The sequence below is a fragment of the Sorghum bicolor genome, chromosome 4 (genome assembly GCF_000003195.3).
Source record: "Sorghum bicolor cultivar BTx623 chromosome 4, Sorghum_bicolor_NCBIv3, whole genome shotgun sequence".
Lineage (NCBI taxonomy): Eukaryota > Viridiplantae > Streptophyta > Magnoliopsida > Poales > Poaceae > Sorghum > Sorghum bicolor.
In genome coordinates, this window is record NC_012873.2 from 4,558,908 (window position 1) to 4,575,892 (window position 16,985).

A 16,985-nucleotide genomic window follows, 5' to 3' on the forward strand; every position below is an offset into this window, starting at 1 on the left:
CTATTTCACTAGTTGGGTCACACCAACTAACAATAACTAATAGTTAGATATCTATTATTAGAGTTAAGCTAGCCAACTATTAGTGGTTAATAGATCCAAACAGGACTTTAGTTATTCTTCATTAGCAATCAATCTGACCTTAACCATCCTCATATAGAAATTGTATCTTACAAGCCGGTAAATGCTTCTATTTTTTTAGAATAAAAATGCTTCTATTTTACTGTCTAATAAAACTAGAAGGACATTATTCCCAATCAATAATTCAATACCGTGCCAGGTTTAAGGCTTCTTCGTATATATAATTGCATAAAAGCAGCCACTCTCGGCAGACATCCATCCCATTCAGTATCCAATAAATCCACACTACTGCACTCACTGTCACTGCCATACAGCTCCAATTCAGAAGTGTCTCGCCCGAATCCCAATCTGAAGCCATATGGCTCGCAAGGCCACAGCCCTCGTTGCATCTGCCCTGCTAATACTTCTTGCAGTAGCCTTTCTGTCTCATGGTAAAAGCTCGTACTGATGAAGTAGAGAACACATGCATGGTACATACGTATATATGCATATACTAAACTACCAATATGATAACCCTTCTCATGTAAACAAACAAAAAAAAGATATGTAGCAAGCACTTTGTGCTTCACATCAAACATTTTTCTTTTCTTTTCTTTTTGTTAAATATAAATACAAGTGTTTGATCGAGCAGACGCTGGTGTGGAAGCCTGGTGCATGGAGTACCCGGCGTCGGATCCCAACGCCTGCCGTGGAAGCGGCGGCCTCCGTACCTGCCGCGATGAGTGCGTAGGGGCCGGCCGTGGCTTCGCCGGCGGGGAATGTAACAAGGGCGAGTGCCTCTGCCTCAAGTGCCGCGACGACGAGCCACCACCAGCGGCGCGTGCTCTGTAGGATTTTGCAACGGAAGCATACGCATGCATGGCATGCAAAGATGCACCATGTTAATTAGGAGTGTTTTCGTTAGATTATGTTTTTCAGTTCATAGCAGCATGCCGGACTAGGACAATAATAGAACCTATCTATCTACTGCTGTTTTGGAAGCATGTAGCACTCGAGTGCCGGAAACACCAGGTGACAAAAATCTAGTAGTGCTTCTAACGCACATAATTTGAACATACTATACACCATAGAGGAAACTTCAATTCTTGTAAAACATATATCAGAACAACCATATCCGTCTGGAACTTATAAAGTCTGAATTATCAAATTCAGAATCCAACATCTAAAAATATGATTCTGATAACTCAAAATCTGATATAAATTTTGGAGGACAAAACTGATGTAGTGAACTATAGAACATTCACCATAGATCATACATATGGTCGAATATATTAAGCAATTCATATATTAAGCTTCAACACAAAGAAAAATGTTCACACATAGGTCTCAAGCACTACATATATTAAGTTGCAACACATTGATCAAAATAGCATACCCAACCAACATATCAGTAAACTGTACATCAAAGACGATCATATCATTCCCACCCACCACCAAGATCATCTTTACATCATATAAGCAACAACTGACCCAGACTCTCTCCATCCTATAATGTAGTGCACTCTAACATTCAAAATTCCATTTGTTGTAAGTCACTTGAAAAGCCATTTACTAAGGGGAACTTATTTGGTGGAAACCACAGCCTTCGTGAAAACCTATGCAAACCACAGCAAAAGTCTCTAAATTCACCAAAAAAATCACACATGTAGATGATATGATGATACACAACCTTGTAAAATATCTTGTCCAAACTCAAATTCGTTTTTGAGATATAAAAATAATAAATTTCTAACAAATCCTATAGACAACTTTCTGGCTTTAAATTTGTTATTTTTGTATCTCACAAACGAATTCGATTTACAATTGATCGTGTGGTATGGTGGTATGGATGCTAGCGGTTTCAATCTCTAGAGGCTTACTTGTGTGAAAAATGTCATATTTAGGGCCTGTTTGGTTCCCTTTGATAAATTTTAACTAGCTAAAATTATTTTAGCTACTTTTGGGTGACTAATGGAATTAAACTATTTTAGCTTCTTTTAGTCAATGTGTTAGGAACTTTAACTACTAAAGTGACTAAAATTTAGTTAGCTAAAATTTAGCAAGAGGAACCAAACAGTGCCTAATACTAGCAATAGATGCATACAACAAAAAAATTGGCACGATTTAATATTTTGTGATTTTAAAAATAAAATCTAGTCAACTGCCCTGCTCCATTCTTACAATCGGTGGTTTTTTTTAGGGAACCTTACAATCGGTGGTGTAGAAGCAGTTTTGAAAACCACCCCAAAATCGATTTTTACCGTGTTTAAAAATAGACTCACTGGTAGCCAGTGTAATAAAGTTCATTTAAAATTATATCTAATTGAAAGTATTTTGACAGCCTTCACATAGCCCGGTGGTTGATATGTTTTTTTCTATATATGACCAAGACACAATTCTGGTAATATATATAGTAGCTAGTCAAATCATCACTGAAACTTTGATGATTTGTTCTCAAAATGGCATACCTTCAATATCCAACTCTAACATGGTCTATCTTCAGGGCCATTCTACCAGTAATTTTTTTGGTAACGTCAGAGACAATGGATGCAAATAGAAACATGATATATAAATATAATGCACTTCCATTTTGGCTGGCAATCAAGATCCACCTTGCCTATCTATGCAAGCACGCATGCAGCACCTCTCTGATCGATGCATATATATAAATACCACGCACCAACAATAGCCTCAACCGTACCAATAGCTACCTCGCCCAACAATTTTTCAGTTCTTCTAGACGACGATATCTGCAAATTCTGAGAATTGAGCTCAAAATATCGATCTATCAGCAGCCATGGAGTTGAAGCCCTGCAAGATGGCAACTTTAGTTTCCTTGATCTTCATGCTGCTACTCCTGACAATCGGTACGTACCTACGTGGTCAGATCAGAACAGATCTCTACATTTGCGATGATATTTATGAATATAATGCACTTCTATTTTCTTCAAACCAATAGAAAATTAAGAAAAATGGGCGCAAAAATGTTTGGTTTGAGCTGGATGCGTGCTTACAGGTGGCCAGGGCGCAGCAACCGGCGATGAGTGCTCCGCCATAAGCCGCAGCACGGCGTTCCAGGGCGACTGCCAAAGCAGAGACCTCTGCGTCGCGACGTGCAGACGCGAGGGGCACACGGCCGGCTACTGCTTCAGGGACGTCGCCGACCCGGACCACCGTGTCTGCTTGTGCACCTCGCCGTGCCCGCCGGAGCCGGCGACGACGACGACGTCGTCCCGGGGAAATATGGTGTAGTAGATCAGGGGAGGATAGGCTGAGAATGACGCCGCCGATCGGTATCAATTTTTGTGTACCAATTCCGTGTGATTGTGAACGAATTTACACTGCCTGATCCAACGAGATAAATAAATTAGAAATGAGAATGCATTGTTGCCATCTTAGTTTCTCTGTCTTTGCGCATTTCATCACGTCCTGTGTAGCGTTCAGTGGGTTGAGGATGTGATCTGCTATTGTTCGATAGATCCATCCACACTTGTGACAACTTTCATCGGTTCAGAATTTTGATACTTTCTCTTGAGCTAGAACGAAGGAATGTGACATCATTTCCCAGCTCGTTGCTGCTCCGAGATAAGAGCAACTCCAACACTACCCTAAATTTCACTTGGCAAATCTTGGATTTTGCCAAGTGTAAAGCTCAAATGCCAAGTGAAAAAAGAGGCTTCTCCAACAGTTAGCTATTTTTTTTTGGCAAATTTGGACTATCTTGTGATTCCTTAAAAAAATCAGAGGAACTTTTATGCAAAAGTTGCAATCTATTTAAGGCATGTGTGCATGCTGAATGTGTGGGTCCCACCGCGTAGGCAGGATGCCAAGCGCTCTCAACGCTCCTAAATTTGAGCCAGTTGGCCCTCTTTTTGCCAAGCATCCTATTTTGCCAAGTGCATATAGGGTAGTGTTGGAGGAGCTTTTTCCATGTTTTGCCAAAAATTAGGATTTGCCAAGTGCATGTAGGGTAGTGTTGGAGTTGCTCTAACTGCAAAAAGGATCACAGCATCTCCTGTGGGGAATAAATGATGGGTATCCCACTATAGACCCCTGTTTTTGACGTGAAGTATTTTTAGAATATTGATGAAAAAGTAGTTTGATTTTGGAAGATACTTTGGTTTTCTAAAATTCGCATTTGATGCTACTCATTACCTCTTTTTCTAAATCATGATTTTGCACATCTTTAGCTTATTAACTGCAATTCTTGTTACCATATTTTTGTAAAACTACAACATCCAAGCATGTCCTAGGAGAGCATGTTGGAGCTTGATTTTTTTTTGGTTTGTTTTCAAATTTTTGTGATAGAAAGCTTTGTAGAGAGCCTCTTGGAAATGCTTAGCAAATAAGAGAAGGCATGATTTGCTGACAGGCAACAAAGGAGTCGCAGATGAGCAACTTGTCATAGAAGATGTCTCTCTAAAATGATGTTTTATTGCTTCATTGAACCTACACCACATTTTTAGACTGGACCGCTTCCCGCATGTATAGGCCTTGTTTAGTTTCCTACCCAAAAATTTTTCATCCATCCCATCGAATCTTTGGACACATGCATGAAATATTAAATATAGATAAAAAAATAAACTAATTACACAGTTTGGTTGAAAAAATCGCGAGACGAATCTTTTAAGCCTAGTTAGTCCATTATTAGCCTTAAGTGCTACAGTAACCCACATGTGCTAATGACATATTAATTATGCTTAATAGATTTGTCTTGCAGTTTCCAGACGAGCTATGTAATTTGTTTTTTTATTAGTTTCTAAAAACCTCTCCCAACATTCTTCTGATACATCCGATGTGACATTCAATTTTTTTTGATCTTGAATCTAAACAGGACCTAAGTATCTGTGTCCGTAACCTTGATGATGTATTCTCAAAGCGGCACTTTAATGCACCTTCGATATCCAATTCTGATATGATCTATCTTGAGGGCCATTCGTTTCAATATTCTTTCTGCCAGTATATCAGAGTATGGATGCAAAAGCATGCTATGAACGTACTTATTACTACTTTGCATAGGTGGCCAGAGGGCGATGAGTGCTCTGCCAAAGTGGCAGCAAGACGTTGAAGGGCCATGCCACGTGGGTAGGTTGGCCGGAGATATATCCATTCCTACGTGGCCCAATGGAGCGCCGGCACCCGGATATTGCAGCCAATGGCGGGCAGGTTTTGGATATCCCCCATCCCGCTTCGTCTCCGGCCGCTCCTGCTCTTAATAGCAGCCTCAGATTCTTCTCGCCTCTCAAACGCCACTTGTTCTCTAGCTTCCTCTCCCTCCTCTCATCGGAAGCAGGCAGGCAGGCAGCCAGCAATGGCCATGGCGTCGTCGAGCGGGCTGAGGAGCTGCAGCGCCGTGGGCGTGCCCAGCCTCCTGGCGCCGTCGTCCCGGTGGTCCAGCCGCCTGCCGTTCTGCGCCAACGCCACCACCTCCGGCCGCGTCACCATGTCCGCCGAGTGGATGCCCGGCCAGCCCCGCCCTGCCCACCTCGACGGCTCCTCGCCCGGGTAAGCTAGCTAGCTAGCTAGCGGCTGAGTCTCTGTCTCTGTCTCTGTCTGACAACGGCGGCGCGGCGGCCGGCGGCGTGCTCTGCTCTGATTTCTCTAGCTCTCTCTCTCTCTGACGATTACAGGGACTTCGGCTTCGACCCTCTTGGTCTGGCGACGGTGCCGGAGAACTTCGAGCGGTTCAAGGAGTCGGAGGTGTACCACTGCCGGTGGGCGATGCTGGCGGTGCCGGGGATCCTGGTGCCGGAGGCTCTAGGGCTAGGCAACTGGGTGAAGGCGCAGGAGTGGGCGGCCGTCCCCGGCGGCCAGGCGACGTACCTGGGGAACCCGGTGCCGTGGGGGTCGCTGCCGACGATCCTGGTGATCGAGTTCGTGGCCATCGCGTTCGCGGAGCACCAGCGCACCATGGAGAAAGACCCCGAGAAGAAGAAGTACCCCGGCGGCGCCTTCGACCCGCTGGGATTCTCCAAGGACCCCGCCAAGTTCGAGGAGTACAAGCTCAAGGAGATCAAGAACGGCCGCCTCGCCATGCTCGCGTTCGTCGGCTTCTGCGTGCAGCAGTCGGCGTACCCCGGCACCGGCCCGCTGGAGAACCTCGCGACCCACCTCGCCGACCCGTGGCACAACAACATCGGCGACATCATCATCCCCAGATCAATCTCCCCTTGAGCTCAGATCAGATGCATGTTTTGTACGTGTGTCATTGCCTTGCCATTACTAGGCATTGCCTGCTGCCTGCCTGCGTGCAGGAGCTGTACAACGACGACGGCGACTTCCTGCGCCGGAAAACCCCTTGTAATGTAAAGCTTATATTATTAAGTAGCGGCTACTCTTGTAGTCTTGTATCAAATCTAAACTGGTTTAGCTGAGTCCCATGGTTATTTCGAGACTAATTAACCAGGGGAAGTTTAGCTTAAAACGGAGAAAATTCATACGAGAACTTTGACAAATGATAACTACAAAGTATCTGTGTTTCTGCTTTCCGCAAACCCTTTTTTTTGTTTCTTTTTTTTCTCCTAGATCTCTTTCGCTCTTTGCTGTAACTCTCACTTTCTTTTTGTTGTAACTTAACTTACCTGCCTTTAATAAAATTCCTGTAGGGGCCAAGGCCCCTCCAGTTCTCTCAAAAAAAAAATAGAGTTTTTCAGCCGAAGAACAAATGTCTTTTTTTTTCTCGATCATGCAAAATGTTTGCGCGTCGGATCACTACCGGACTCAGCTACTTTGCCTAGTGCCGAAGACACACGGCAAAGGCAATAAAACACTCGGCAAAGGCTTTGCCGAGTGTAACACTCGGCAAAGTCAAGACGGCAAAATAAATGTCGGCAAAGAAAACATTGCCGAGTGTTTTCCGTCGAACGCTCGGCAAAATATTTTCCGAGTGCTGTTGTGACCCTCGGCAAAAAAAAGCGACACGAACGGAGACCAAACGGCTAACGGAGACTTTACCGAGTGCTAACACGTCGAGACACTCGGCAAAGAAAATAATTCTTTTTTTTTCAGAAATTCTTTGCCGAGTGTCCTTCTTTCAGGCACTAGGCAAAGAAAATAATTCTTTTTTTTCTAGAAATTCTTTGCCGAGTGTCCTTCTTTCAGGCACTAGGCAAAGAAAATAATTCTTTTTTTTGCAGAAATTCTTTGCCGAGTGTATTTTCTCTTGCACTAGGCAAAGCCTATATCTTTGCCGAGTGTCTTTGCTCTTGCACTAGGCAAAGTCTACATCTTTGCCGAGTGTCTTTGCTCCTGCACTAGGCAAAGCCTACATCTTTACCGAGTTTCTTGGTTGCTGCACTCGGCAAAGCAACTTTCCAGATCCATTTTTCTTTATTTTTTGCATTCCAATGAATCAAAATAATTTGTACATCACACATATATAACAGATATCACAGATATCACACATATAGGCAAAGCTTTCGGCACTCGGTAAAGGCTGGGATTCCGGTAGTGGATAGAAATAGTTTGGTTAGAAGACCGGACAGTGAAGAACAAATATCTGAGTTTAGCAGCTTCAACAGAAATGAAGGATACAAACTGCCAGTCAATACTAGTATTGACTAAGAATTATCTGAAAAATAATAACTTTAACTCTAAGGATAAGGAAATTGGTAGTATATATGCACTGTACTTAGCATGATAGCAATCACAAGCTTCAATTTCTAGAGTGTGTGTGTGTATATATATATATATATATATATATATATATATATATATATATTCTGGAGTTCATTGTACATTCCTTTTTAGAAACCAACATCTGACATTCCTTTCTTTTTTTTTTCTGGAGTTCATTGTACATTCCTAACCAGGGGAAATTGCCTGGCCAGGCATAGCTTAATTAGAGGCATCCGATTTCAGACATCAGAAAGTCAGAATTGCTGGCCTGGGTATGATCTAAACAGCACCTAAATAAATGCTCCTAAATGCTAGAGCCTAGATGAACAATTGTAATAAGTAAAATTAAACCAATAACCGAACCAAAAAAATAGAAAGCGGAGAAAGAATAAACCAAAAATAAATTACAAATTGGAGAAAGAAATTAAGAGACTACTAGTAGTAGTAGGTACTCTACAGAACCAACCTCTATTCTATTCTTGTCAAATGGGTTTGTTGCCTTGGCGGTGAATGTATCTTCCCTCCCCACCCCAAGAGCCTTTGCCTCTTGCCCGCACTTCCCTCGCACCGCCTACACTACCAAGCCATGCGCCATGGCATGCAACCAACACCCTTCAAAAGCTCCAAATGCGCCCGCATGCACCGCCTCCTTCTATTGACCCCACACGCTGTGCCTGCCGCAATGCCATCACGGCAACCGCCCTCGCCGTCTTCTTTGCCTCCGGCTCCGGCACCGGGCACGGCGGCGGTCCAGGCCCTCGCCGGCGCCGCGAGCTGCCTCCCCGCGGACCAGTCCTGCTTCACGGTCTCGGCGGTCTCCGTCGGTGCGCCTAGCTACTACTCCTCGCGTCACGACGCTGCCGCCGCCATTGTCGGCACACACGCCTGCTGCAACACAGCCTCCTACATCACCGTCCTCGGCATCAGCTTCGGCTCCCTCCTCGTCATCCTGCTCATCCTGTGCGCCATCCGGTGGTACCTCGTCCGGCGGTCCGCGAGCCGGGACGACGCTGCCGCCCAGCAGGCTACCGCCGCCGCGGCGGCGGAACCGGCGGAAAAGAAACAGCCCAAGGGACTGGATGCTGACGCCATCGCCGCGCTGCCGGAGTTCATGTATCGGCGGAAGGAGGACGCCGCCGACGGGAAGGAGGAGCGGGAGCTTGAGTGTGCTGTATGCCTGGGCGCAATGGCGGACGGCGACGCGGCGCGGCGGCTGCCGTCATGCATGCACGTCTTCCACCGGGGCTGCGTCGACGTGTGGCTAAGGGAGCGCTCGACATGCCCGGTCTGCCGCGCCGAGGTGGACGTCGTCGTCAGATCGTCCGGCGAGGGCTGTGACGGGAAGGACGACCAAGAAGGCGGCCCGTCAAGGGCGTCCACGTCGATGGCGTGGACAGCACAGGAAGAGCTGATAGACGAAGGGGAGAGGGACCTGGAGGCGCAGCTGTAGAGTGTATTGGCAGAGGTACATGCTAGGAGTAGCTTTGTCTTGTTATTATTCTTTTCTTTGTCAGGAATAGTGAATTAGTAATATAGATGATTTGGATGGAATTTGTATAGGATATAAATGTATATGTAGTGTAGTATTCTACCTACGGAGTATCCCATATATACCACTGCTGGTGAGAATAAATAAAAGAGAAAAGGAGGAAATGCTCAAAGGTTTTTATTTTGTGATTACACGGAACAATACAAATACTCACAACATACGCACACGCACACGCACACAAACCCTACCACTACGAGCATCTTTGGAGATTGGGCTGACAAATCTTCGAAATTAATGAAGTCACTATATGTGTCTCGCTATGGATAGAAATGTTGCATTGTTAAATTCTAAAAAATTCGCTCCTACGGAGAGTTGAACCAAGGATCTGAGACTCTTGTAACCACTAATCTACTAATTAAAAGAGAAAAAGAGCAAGTGTCAATGTTTTCGTGTCGTGTGACACGACACATGTTTGGTTGGAGGTAATTGAAAGGAGAGGGAATATGAGTTTAGTTAGAAATCTTTTGTTTGTTTGGTGGGAGTGAAAGTTTTGGTGGAAAGAGAAACGGAGTTCACAGGACCAACTAAGAGCATCTTTAACAGATTACTTATCCCACATCTCCTAAAAGTTTATATATATGTGATCTCCAATTGTTAGTAGTGTAGCTATATCTTCTCCTCCTCAACAGTTTACTAATATATTTTTTAAATGGATGGGAGAGAGATGATGGATCTCCTACAATTGAGGGAGAGAGGGTGAAGATGAGTAATCTATTGGAGCAACACAATATCTTATATTGCATATATGTTTTGTATTGGGAATGGATATAAGTAATCTGTTGGAGATGCTCTAATTGATTCCTAAGGAGAGAGAGAGGAGGAGGAGGAGGAAATTGTGCTCTTAATAAAAAATACATCCTCACCGTATATCATGACTAGTCATATAGTTTCTCGCTTGAAACTCCCACTACCATAAGGGATATGAATTTCATCATCAACTCTCTCTCTTATTTCTCTCTAGGAACCAACAACGTAAAAGTCATATTAACACCTTAACTCCCTCCATCAACTCACACCACTAATGCTCATGCCCTTTCTACCCCCTCTCGCTCTCGCTTCTCGATGAATCAAATATTTTTAAATTTGATCAAATATATATAAGAAAAAATTAATATTTATAGTACATAATTAATATTATTAGATAGATCATTGAATCTATTTTTTATAAAAACTTATTTAAAGATACAAATGTTACTAATATTTTTTTATAAATCTAGTCAAGCTTGAGAAAATTTAACCAGCATAAATACCATAGTGACACTTATTCTAGGATAGAGAGAGTAATCACCAAAACACATTGAGTGAATTGAAATTGCCCTTAGGGAAAAAAAGAAAGACGCACTGAAATAGACTTCGATTCTTGTTTCTCCAAGATCAGTCATTAATCAGGCGGGAATGATCATGTCGCTAAAGGGCTTATTCAGTTAGAGTGGAATGAGCTCAGGAATTATTCCCGTTAATCAAAGTTATACATATTAGACAATTATTCTAGCTAGGAATCGTTGCAGGTGACCGTTCCTGGTCAACCGAACAGGTCCTAAGGAACCTACAAACACTACTGTAAAAGCAGGATTCCACGTTGGTGCTAAAACGTTGAGGCAATACAAACTACCGTAAGAAAACTTGGAAAATTAATTTTCCAATTGGTTTCATAGACAGGAACGAAATAACGGATATACCTAAAATGATAGGAAAATAAAGTTTGCCTCATGGAGCATTGATAGAAACAATTCTCTCATCGATTCTTTTCTGTCAGAAAAATCCTGGGCCATCAGATTTGGATTTCTATCCCTGTCGTACGAAAATGATACGAAAATGCATTTGAATAGTTATATGGAAAAAGGTATGTCTCAGTTCTGAACTGTGAAAAAAATACAGCACTATTTTTATTGTTGTCGTCAATAAGGTCAGTCTCAGTGGGGGTTTCACCAGGATGTCATGCACATTTATTAGAGCGCCATGTCAGCAAAACTGCACTTTTTTGCATGAAACGAAGAGGAGAGAGAAGCAAGTAGTTTCACCATGGTGAAACTCTGCTGGCGTTGTTTCCCACGCGGTGAAACAGGATGAATCCCCACTGAGGACTAAATCGTTTCACCATCTTGCATGTGATCCAATCATTTTGCAGTAATTAAATGCTTTGTCCAGCCTAGAAAACATCAAGGTGAAACTCATGCATTGTGGAGGTTGTTTCATTGTTCGTTTTATTGATGCTCTGTCAGCAGATTTGTTTTGGAAACAGTGCATTGAAACGGGCCATTGAGACTGGCCTAAGAATAACATTCACACCGACAGAAAAATTATCCAGAAAGGAACCTTATTTATTTATTTAAAAATTCATACGTAGTTTTCAATATATTTCATACATGATTCCATCACATTTATACACAAATTCAAACAATATGTTTATATATAATTAATTAAATTATGTATACTATCTTATCTTTACTTCTGACAGATATTTTAGTCTTCCAACTACAACTATACAAGCAAACGTGTGGTGTAATATATTTTTAAGTTAGCTCTTGCTTTATAGTTCAAATCTACTATCCCTTTATCCTAAATTTTAAGACGCTTAACTTTTTTTACTCTAAATTTGACCATTTGTCTTATTCAAAAAATTTGTATAAATATAAATTTACATTATTTTCTAAAAAGTTTATTAATAAACCAAACCATGACACATGACAAAAGAAGTGATATTTTACGTAAATTTTTAAATAAGATGAATGATCAAACTTGATGTCAAAAAGTCAAACGTTTCATAATTTAGGATGGATTGAGTATTAGTTTGGGCCGAACAAGCACAGTTGGGCCAAGCCAATGGGCTTCTATCACTCATCAGCCATCACGCCTCTCACCAATCACCGACGGCCAGATGCCCAGTTGCCGTTTCTGAAAAAAAAGCCCAGTTGCCCACCACCGTCCAGGCGTCCAGTCATGTCCAGCGCCGCCGTCGACCTCCGCCTGGGCCAGCGCGTGCACGCCGCCGGCGACCCTCGCCGCGTAGGCACGGTGCGCTACCTGGGCCCCGTAGAGGGCCACGCCGGAGACTGGGTAGGCGTCGACTGGGACGATGGCGCCGGCGGCCGGCACGACGGCTCGCTCGCCGGCCGCCGATACTTTGTCGCCGCGGGAGAGTGCTCGGCCTCCTTCGCGCGCCCCACCGCGCTCAGCGGAGGGATCTCGCTCCCGGACGCGCTCCGCCTACGCTACCGCGTTCAGGACTTCACCAAGGAGGAGCAGGGTTAGTGGCTTAGTGCAGTGCGTGCCCACCGACGGCTCCTTGAATTTGCTGCCTTCACATTTCCTTTGATCCGGCGATGCTCACTTTCTTTCAGCAAAGGAGTAGAAATATTTGTGCAAACATCATCGCAATTTGTTGAGTTTCCTTCGTAATGACCCTGATTACATGCTCTGCTGAACTGTGTTCAGATGAGATGTATGTCTTCTCGACAAGCCAGAAGCGTGTCTCGGTTGAATTTGTTGGCACAGACAAAGTTCAGCAGAAGCTCAACAACTTCAATGAGTTGACCAGTGCATCCGTTTCGTACATGGGAGTGAGCTCAATTGGAGCGCCAAATGAACTAAAGAGTTTGGTTCCAAGTAAATACTGCCTTATGTTGTTTTTATTGCAAATAAGCCATAATGTGCGTAGCAATTGGCGCAGATGGTTCTGCTACAATTTGTTTCTTCAGGGACTTATGAAAGCCTAGGTTTCCATTTGTTCTGACAGCTGTTTTGCATGTTCCAGATCTCAGACTTCTTGACTTAACTGGAAATCTATTCTCACAGTGGCAAGTAAGAATTCCCACAGAACGATTCTTGTTATTTCAATTGCTCTACTTACAATTGGTGTGGCTTTATATAACATCAAAGCAACAGAGAAACTGTGTTGGTGGTACTACCAAATGTTTGCAGCATATCCCCTGACCATCTTTGTTTAGCTGTTTGTTTATTTGTTTGTTTGCTGTGTGTCTGAACATTTTGGTTGCCTCTCAGGATATATCATCTCTTTGTCAAGCACTGGCATCCCTGGAAGTTCTTAATTTGACAAACAATACCATGGAGAGTGATGTTGTAGAAACTCCAATGCTCGAGAATATCAGAATTCTTGTTCTCAACAACTGTGGTGTAACATGGGAACTGGTATACCCAATTGCTGTCACTTTGAAGTTTTTCTTGTTTGTTAGTCATTGCCAATCACACTGTGAGCTCATTTTAACTTCTTTGTAACAGGTTGAAAAGATTAAAATTTCCCTTTCATGTATCAGTGAACTCCACCTGATGTCAAACAGGCTCAATATGATCATGGTTAGTGTTTCTTCTTATACCGCAGCTTCCATGTGCATCCATATATTAGAGAACACATCTAGTTGTTTTTGGATCATTCTTCCCAATATTTCGAGTGCATGTTTTTCTTGCTTCATCAAGGTGTACATCAACATTACAAATTATGATTTTTTGTACATCTAACTGTATCTCGCTTTCTTATCTAGACCCCAGATGGAAAGTTTGTACAAGGTTTCAATACACTGTGGCTCCTAAATTTAGAAGATAATCACATTGATTCATGGGATGAAATTGTGAAACTTTCTTACTTAAGAAGGTAAAGATGGAAATAACCATGTTTCCATCCTTAATTTGATTGATACTTCTGCATTTGATTTGTGTACTGTGAATATTTATCATCTCTCTCCCTTGTTTCTCCAGTTTGGAACAACTCCATTTGAACAAAAACAGGTTAAAGCATGTGAAGTATCCATCTAATCTTTCACCAGATGGACCTCTTGATGATACAGCTGCTGTGCCATTTGAAAATTTGCAAGTTCTTTTGTTAGGTATATGCCTTCTGTCAGCGGGGGTAGTTTTTTGTTGCCTTTGCCATATAAAGAACCCAAGATTCGAGCATGATTCTGTTTAACTTTAGTATTGCACAAGTGCTTCCTGCTTTTCAAATGGAAGTGCTAATATTGATTTTTTTAAGTTCACCAGGATCTAATGACATAGACGACTTCTCTTCAGTGGATTCACTTAACCTGTTCCCAAGTTTAAGGGTGAGCTAGTTTCAGTGAATTACACACGTTTTTTGGAATCTTGTTGCTGATCTATAATACATTGGTATGACCATACTGATCTCTATTTTTTTGAAGGATGTCAGGCTTTCTGATAATCCTATAGCTGATCCTGCCAAGGGTGGTGCTCCTCGTTTTGTGCTTGTTGCTCGACTTGGGAAAGTTGGAATACTAAATGGCAGTGAGGTTTATGCCAATTCCCTTGATGTTTTTTTTAGAATGTACAATATGTTGTACAGATGTATGACATCCTTAATCCTTCTTGCCATGTCTAGATAAGCCCACGTGAACGGAGGGAATCTGAAATACGGTCAGTTGATCCTTTGTATCTGTAAATCATTCCAACTAGTATATGACCATATGAGGTTTCTTTGTGGTATGGCTAGTCATTTAGGATATCAGATCTGTATTAATATTAATGGAAATTTAAAAATGTTTTCCCCCTATCTGAACTGCACAGTTTTCTTCTGGTTCTCTGAGGAAGTGCTACTACATTCTTTCGGGCATTTTTTTAAAAATAAAAAAGACCCTTCAATTGCCTTTCTTGAAGTCACTGCAATGCTGATACAAGCAATGTCATTGTAGATATGTCCGCCTTGTTATGGGAAAAATAGAATCAAATGACCTAGAAGAGATCAAACGGCTGCATCCTAGGTAAGTTTGTGACATTTATCTCATTCTTATTAGGTTTTTAAATTGTATATGCTGACACACCATGATCCAGAGAAGAAACAGTCCATTGATTTTGTGATATAATTCTTTTTAGGGGTGACCGGGTGGGCATTCAGTTTTTTTTGGTTTGGTTAATTTATCTTTTGGAAATTTTGGCTCCTGACACTCGAAAAACAAAGCAAATAAATTTTGGTTTCTGAAATTTATAAGACAACAATAGTTCAGTGGAAATTCTTGGTTTCCACCGATTTCTTTCTCGAACAACACAGGAGAGCTGTGTGTCATTTCATTAAGAAAGGAAAAACTTGCAAAAAATGGGCCTTGGGCCTTCATGTTGAAGTGGTATCGGCCTAGCTTTCTTCATCAGTTATGTTGCAAGAAACTACAGCTGAACCGAAAAGTCGAAAACTGAGGATATATGTTTCTTTTGCCTTCAATGTTTGGTGTGTTTTTGCCATCCCTAATCTGTTTCATAAATGATCAAGTTCAGTTATTGCGCTGAAGACCATCATTAGCCACGACATAACACATTCATTCAATATTCAATGGAATCAACATCAATGATGCTGTGTATCATGCTTATGCAGTGATTATCTCTAACCACGAGAACTGCAGCTGGCATGAATACCTATGGGATATGCAATGCAGAATAATTACTTCTGAGATGTACTTGATAGTTGCATCACTAGTGATAAGATTGTTAATGATACTTATACATGTAGAAAAAAAAACTTGATGCAGATTTGCTGAACTGAAGTCCTTTCATGGTATTGAAGATGAGAAGCCAACTTCAAGCACATCGGGGCCACAAAAGATGGCTTCTGGTCTTATAAGTACTGATCTTGAACTTTAATCTTGATAAGATTTACACAGTTGATGGGCCACCTCAAAGAAATGGTTGTTTTTGTATGCTGCATGCAGGTGTTACATTGAAATGTGTGGGGGCATCAATGGGTGAAAAGCAACCACTGACAAAGAAACTGCCTCCTACAACAACTGTGAGTAGTTGTTGGTACTACATAGCTATCCTTATTTATCTGGTGGTTTGCGTTCTCTTGGGAGGTCCTAGTATATTTCAGTGCAATGATGGTGGGACATGATTTGCTGATTTTTATTCGAGCTATCTCTTAGCAATAATTGATATGTTAATTTGACTGCTGGTAACCAGTAAAAGTTCTGGTGCCTAGTAATTCAAAGACCTTTACTTGTTTCTTCCATGTATCTAGATGAAATAACGTTTAGACTCCTATCTGTTACAGGTAGGGAAGTTGAAATCTTTGTGCGAAAGCTTCTTTAAACTGAAGGACATAAACGTGAGACTGTTTGTCGAAGAAGAGGTATGAATTGTAACTGCGTCGTGCACGATTATTGTCTCATATACCTATCGAAAAGATCTGGTCCTGTACCTTTCATGCATTAAGTCGTGTATGATGACTGCTGCATTTACTGGAACAGCGATGCCCTCTACCACAACTTCTGGAGGAGGACACGGCCTCTCTGATGGAGCTTGGAATTGGCTCGGGCACAACCATTGTTGTGGACGAAGAGAGCTAGCCAGTCGTCTTCAGAGACGTCGGCAACTATATGACTCAAACTACAGCTGTTATTAGTCTTTGAAGAGAAGAGAGCTGATGATGCTCTTCGTTGTCCATGTCCTGTATATTTCTCTCTGTGGAAATGTGCATTTGATGAATATTGTTGTGTGTTTGGGCTACAAAATGGATCAGCACTGTAACAATATTTTGACAACGGTTATTTGTTTTTGACAAGTTTTTTCTCCCTTCGCCAATGGTAATGAAGGGATGGGTAAGCCTATGTCTTTTGTGATGCTCAATTTGTAAGGTTCCTTGATATGAAACCGGAACTTGCTATTTAGTTTCAAATCTTTAGCTTTGCAAGGTCTGACTTACTACTTTTAATGCTAACCAATGTATTAATGCTAACCAATGTATTTGTCGACAACGAGGTAAGTCCAGTCTCCGTGTTTCAGAAGTAATCTTCTCAATAACTATTGT

The 16,985-nt window shown here is 42.2% G+C and overlaps 4 protein-coding genes and 1 long non-coding RNA gene across 5 annotated transcripts; 4 read left to right on the top strand and 1 right to left on the bottom strand.

The window, feature by feature from the left end:
- Positions 2,606-3,162, bottom strand: LOC110435159. The gene is made up of 2 exons (XR_002452835.1): positions 3,072-3,162; positions 2,606-2,914 (listed from the first exon to the last, which is right to left on the bottom strand). It is a non-coding gene; the product is annotated as an uncharacterized LOC110435159 (long non-coding RNA).
- On the top strand, positions 2,840-3,317 carry LOC110435158 (defensin-like protein). The gene is made up of 2 exons (XM_021460605.1): positions 2,840-2,924; positions 3,074-3,317. Exons 1-2 carry the CDS (start codon positions 2,855-2,857, stop codon positions 3,307-3,309), a joined length of 306 nt encoding a protein of 101 aa, XP_021316280.1. The 5' UTR covers positions 2,840-2,854; the 3' UTR covers positions 3,310-3,317.
- LOC8077179 (chlorophyll a-b binding protein 1B-21, chloroplastic) lies at positions 5,283-6,512 on the top strand. The gene is made up of 2 exons (XM_002451576.2): positions 5,283-5,562; positions 5,688-6,512. The coding sequence occupies exons 1-2, from the start codon at positions 5,369-5,371 to the stop codon at positions 6,229-6,231; spliced, it is 738 nt and encodes a 245-aa protein (XP_002451621.1). The 5' UTR covers positions 5,283-5,368; the 3' UTR covers positions 6,232-6,512.
- Positions 8,357-9,289, top strand: LOC8077180 (RING-H2 finger protein ATL80). The gene has a single exon (XM_002451577.2). It carries the CDS (start codon positions 8,357-8,359, stop codon positions 9,122-9,124), a length of 768 nt encoding a protein of 255 aa, XP_002451622.1. The 3' UTR covers positions 9,125-9,289.
- LOC8077181 (tubulin-folding cofactor E) lies at positions 12,104-16,868 on the top strand. Its single transcript, XM_002451578.2, has 15 exons — positions 12,104-12,470; positions 12,659-12,829; positions 12,978-13,024; positions 13,226-13,372; positions 13,463-13,537; positions 13,723-13,832; positions 13,937-14,064; positions 14,219-14,280; positions 14,377-14,484; positions 14,574-14,608; positions 14,884-14,952; positions 15,712-15,803; positions 15,892-15,968; positions 16,230-16,307; positions 16,426-16,868. Exons 1-15 carry the CDS (start codon positions 12,164-12,166, stop codon positions 16,522-16,524), a joined length of 1,605 nt encoding a protein of 534 aa, XP_002451623.1. The 5' UTR covers positions 12,104-12,163; the 3' UTR covers positions 16,525-16,868.

Coding starts and splice junctions, on each gene's coding strand:
- LOC8077180 (XM_002451577.2), top strand. CDS start 8,357: ATGCCATCACGGCAACCGCCCTCGCCGTCTTCTTTGCCTCCGGCTCCG.
- LOC8077179 (XM_002451576.2), top strand. CDS start 5,369: ATGGCCATGGCGTCGTCGAGCGGGCTGAGGAGCTGCAGCGCCGTGGGC. Junction 5,563..5,687: donor CTCGACGGCTCCTCGCCCGG/GTAAGCTAGCTA, acceptor TGACGATTACAG/GGACTTCGGCTTCGACCCTC.
- LOC8077181 (XM_002451578.2), top strand. CDS start 12,164: ATGTCCAGCGCCGCCGTCGACCTCCGCCTGGGCCAGCGCGTGCACGCC. Junction 13,538..13,722: donor ACAGGCTCAATATGATCATG/GTTAGTGTTTCT, acceptor TTTCTTATCTAG/ACCCCAGATGGAAAGTTTGT. Junction 14,609..14,883: donor CGGAGGGAATCTGAAATACG/GTCAGTTGATCC, acceptor ATGTCATTGTAG/ATATGTCCGCCTTGTTATGG.
- LOC110435158 (XM_021460605.1), top strand. CDS start 2,855: ATGGAGTTGAAGCCCTGCAAGATGGCAACTTTAGTTTCCTTGATCTTC. Junction 2,925..3,073: donor GCTGCTACTCCTGACAATCG/GTACGTACCTAC, acceptor GCGTGCTTACAG/GTGGCCAGGGCGCAGCAACC.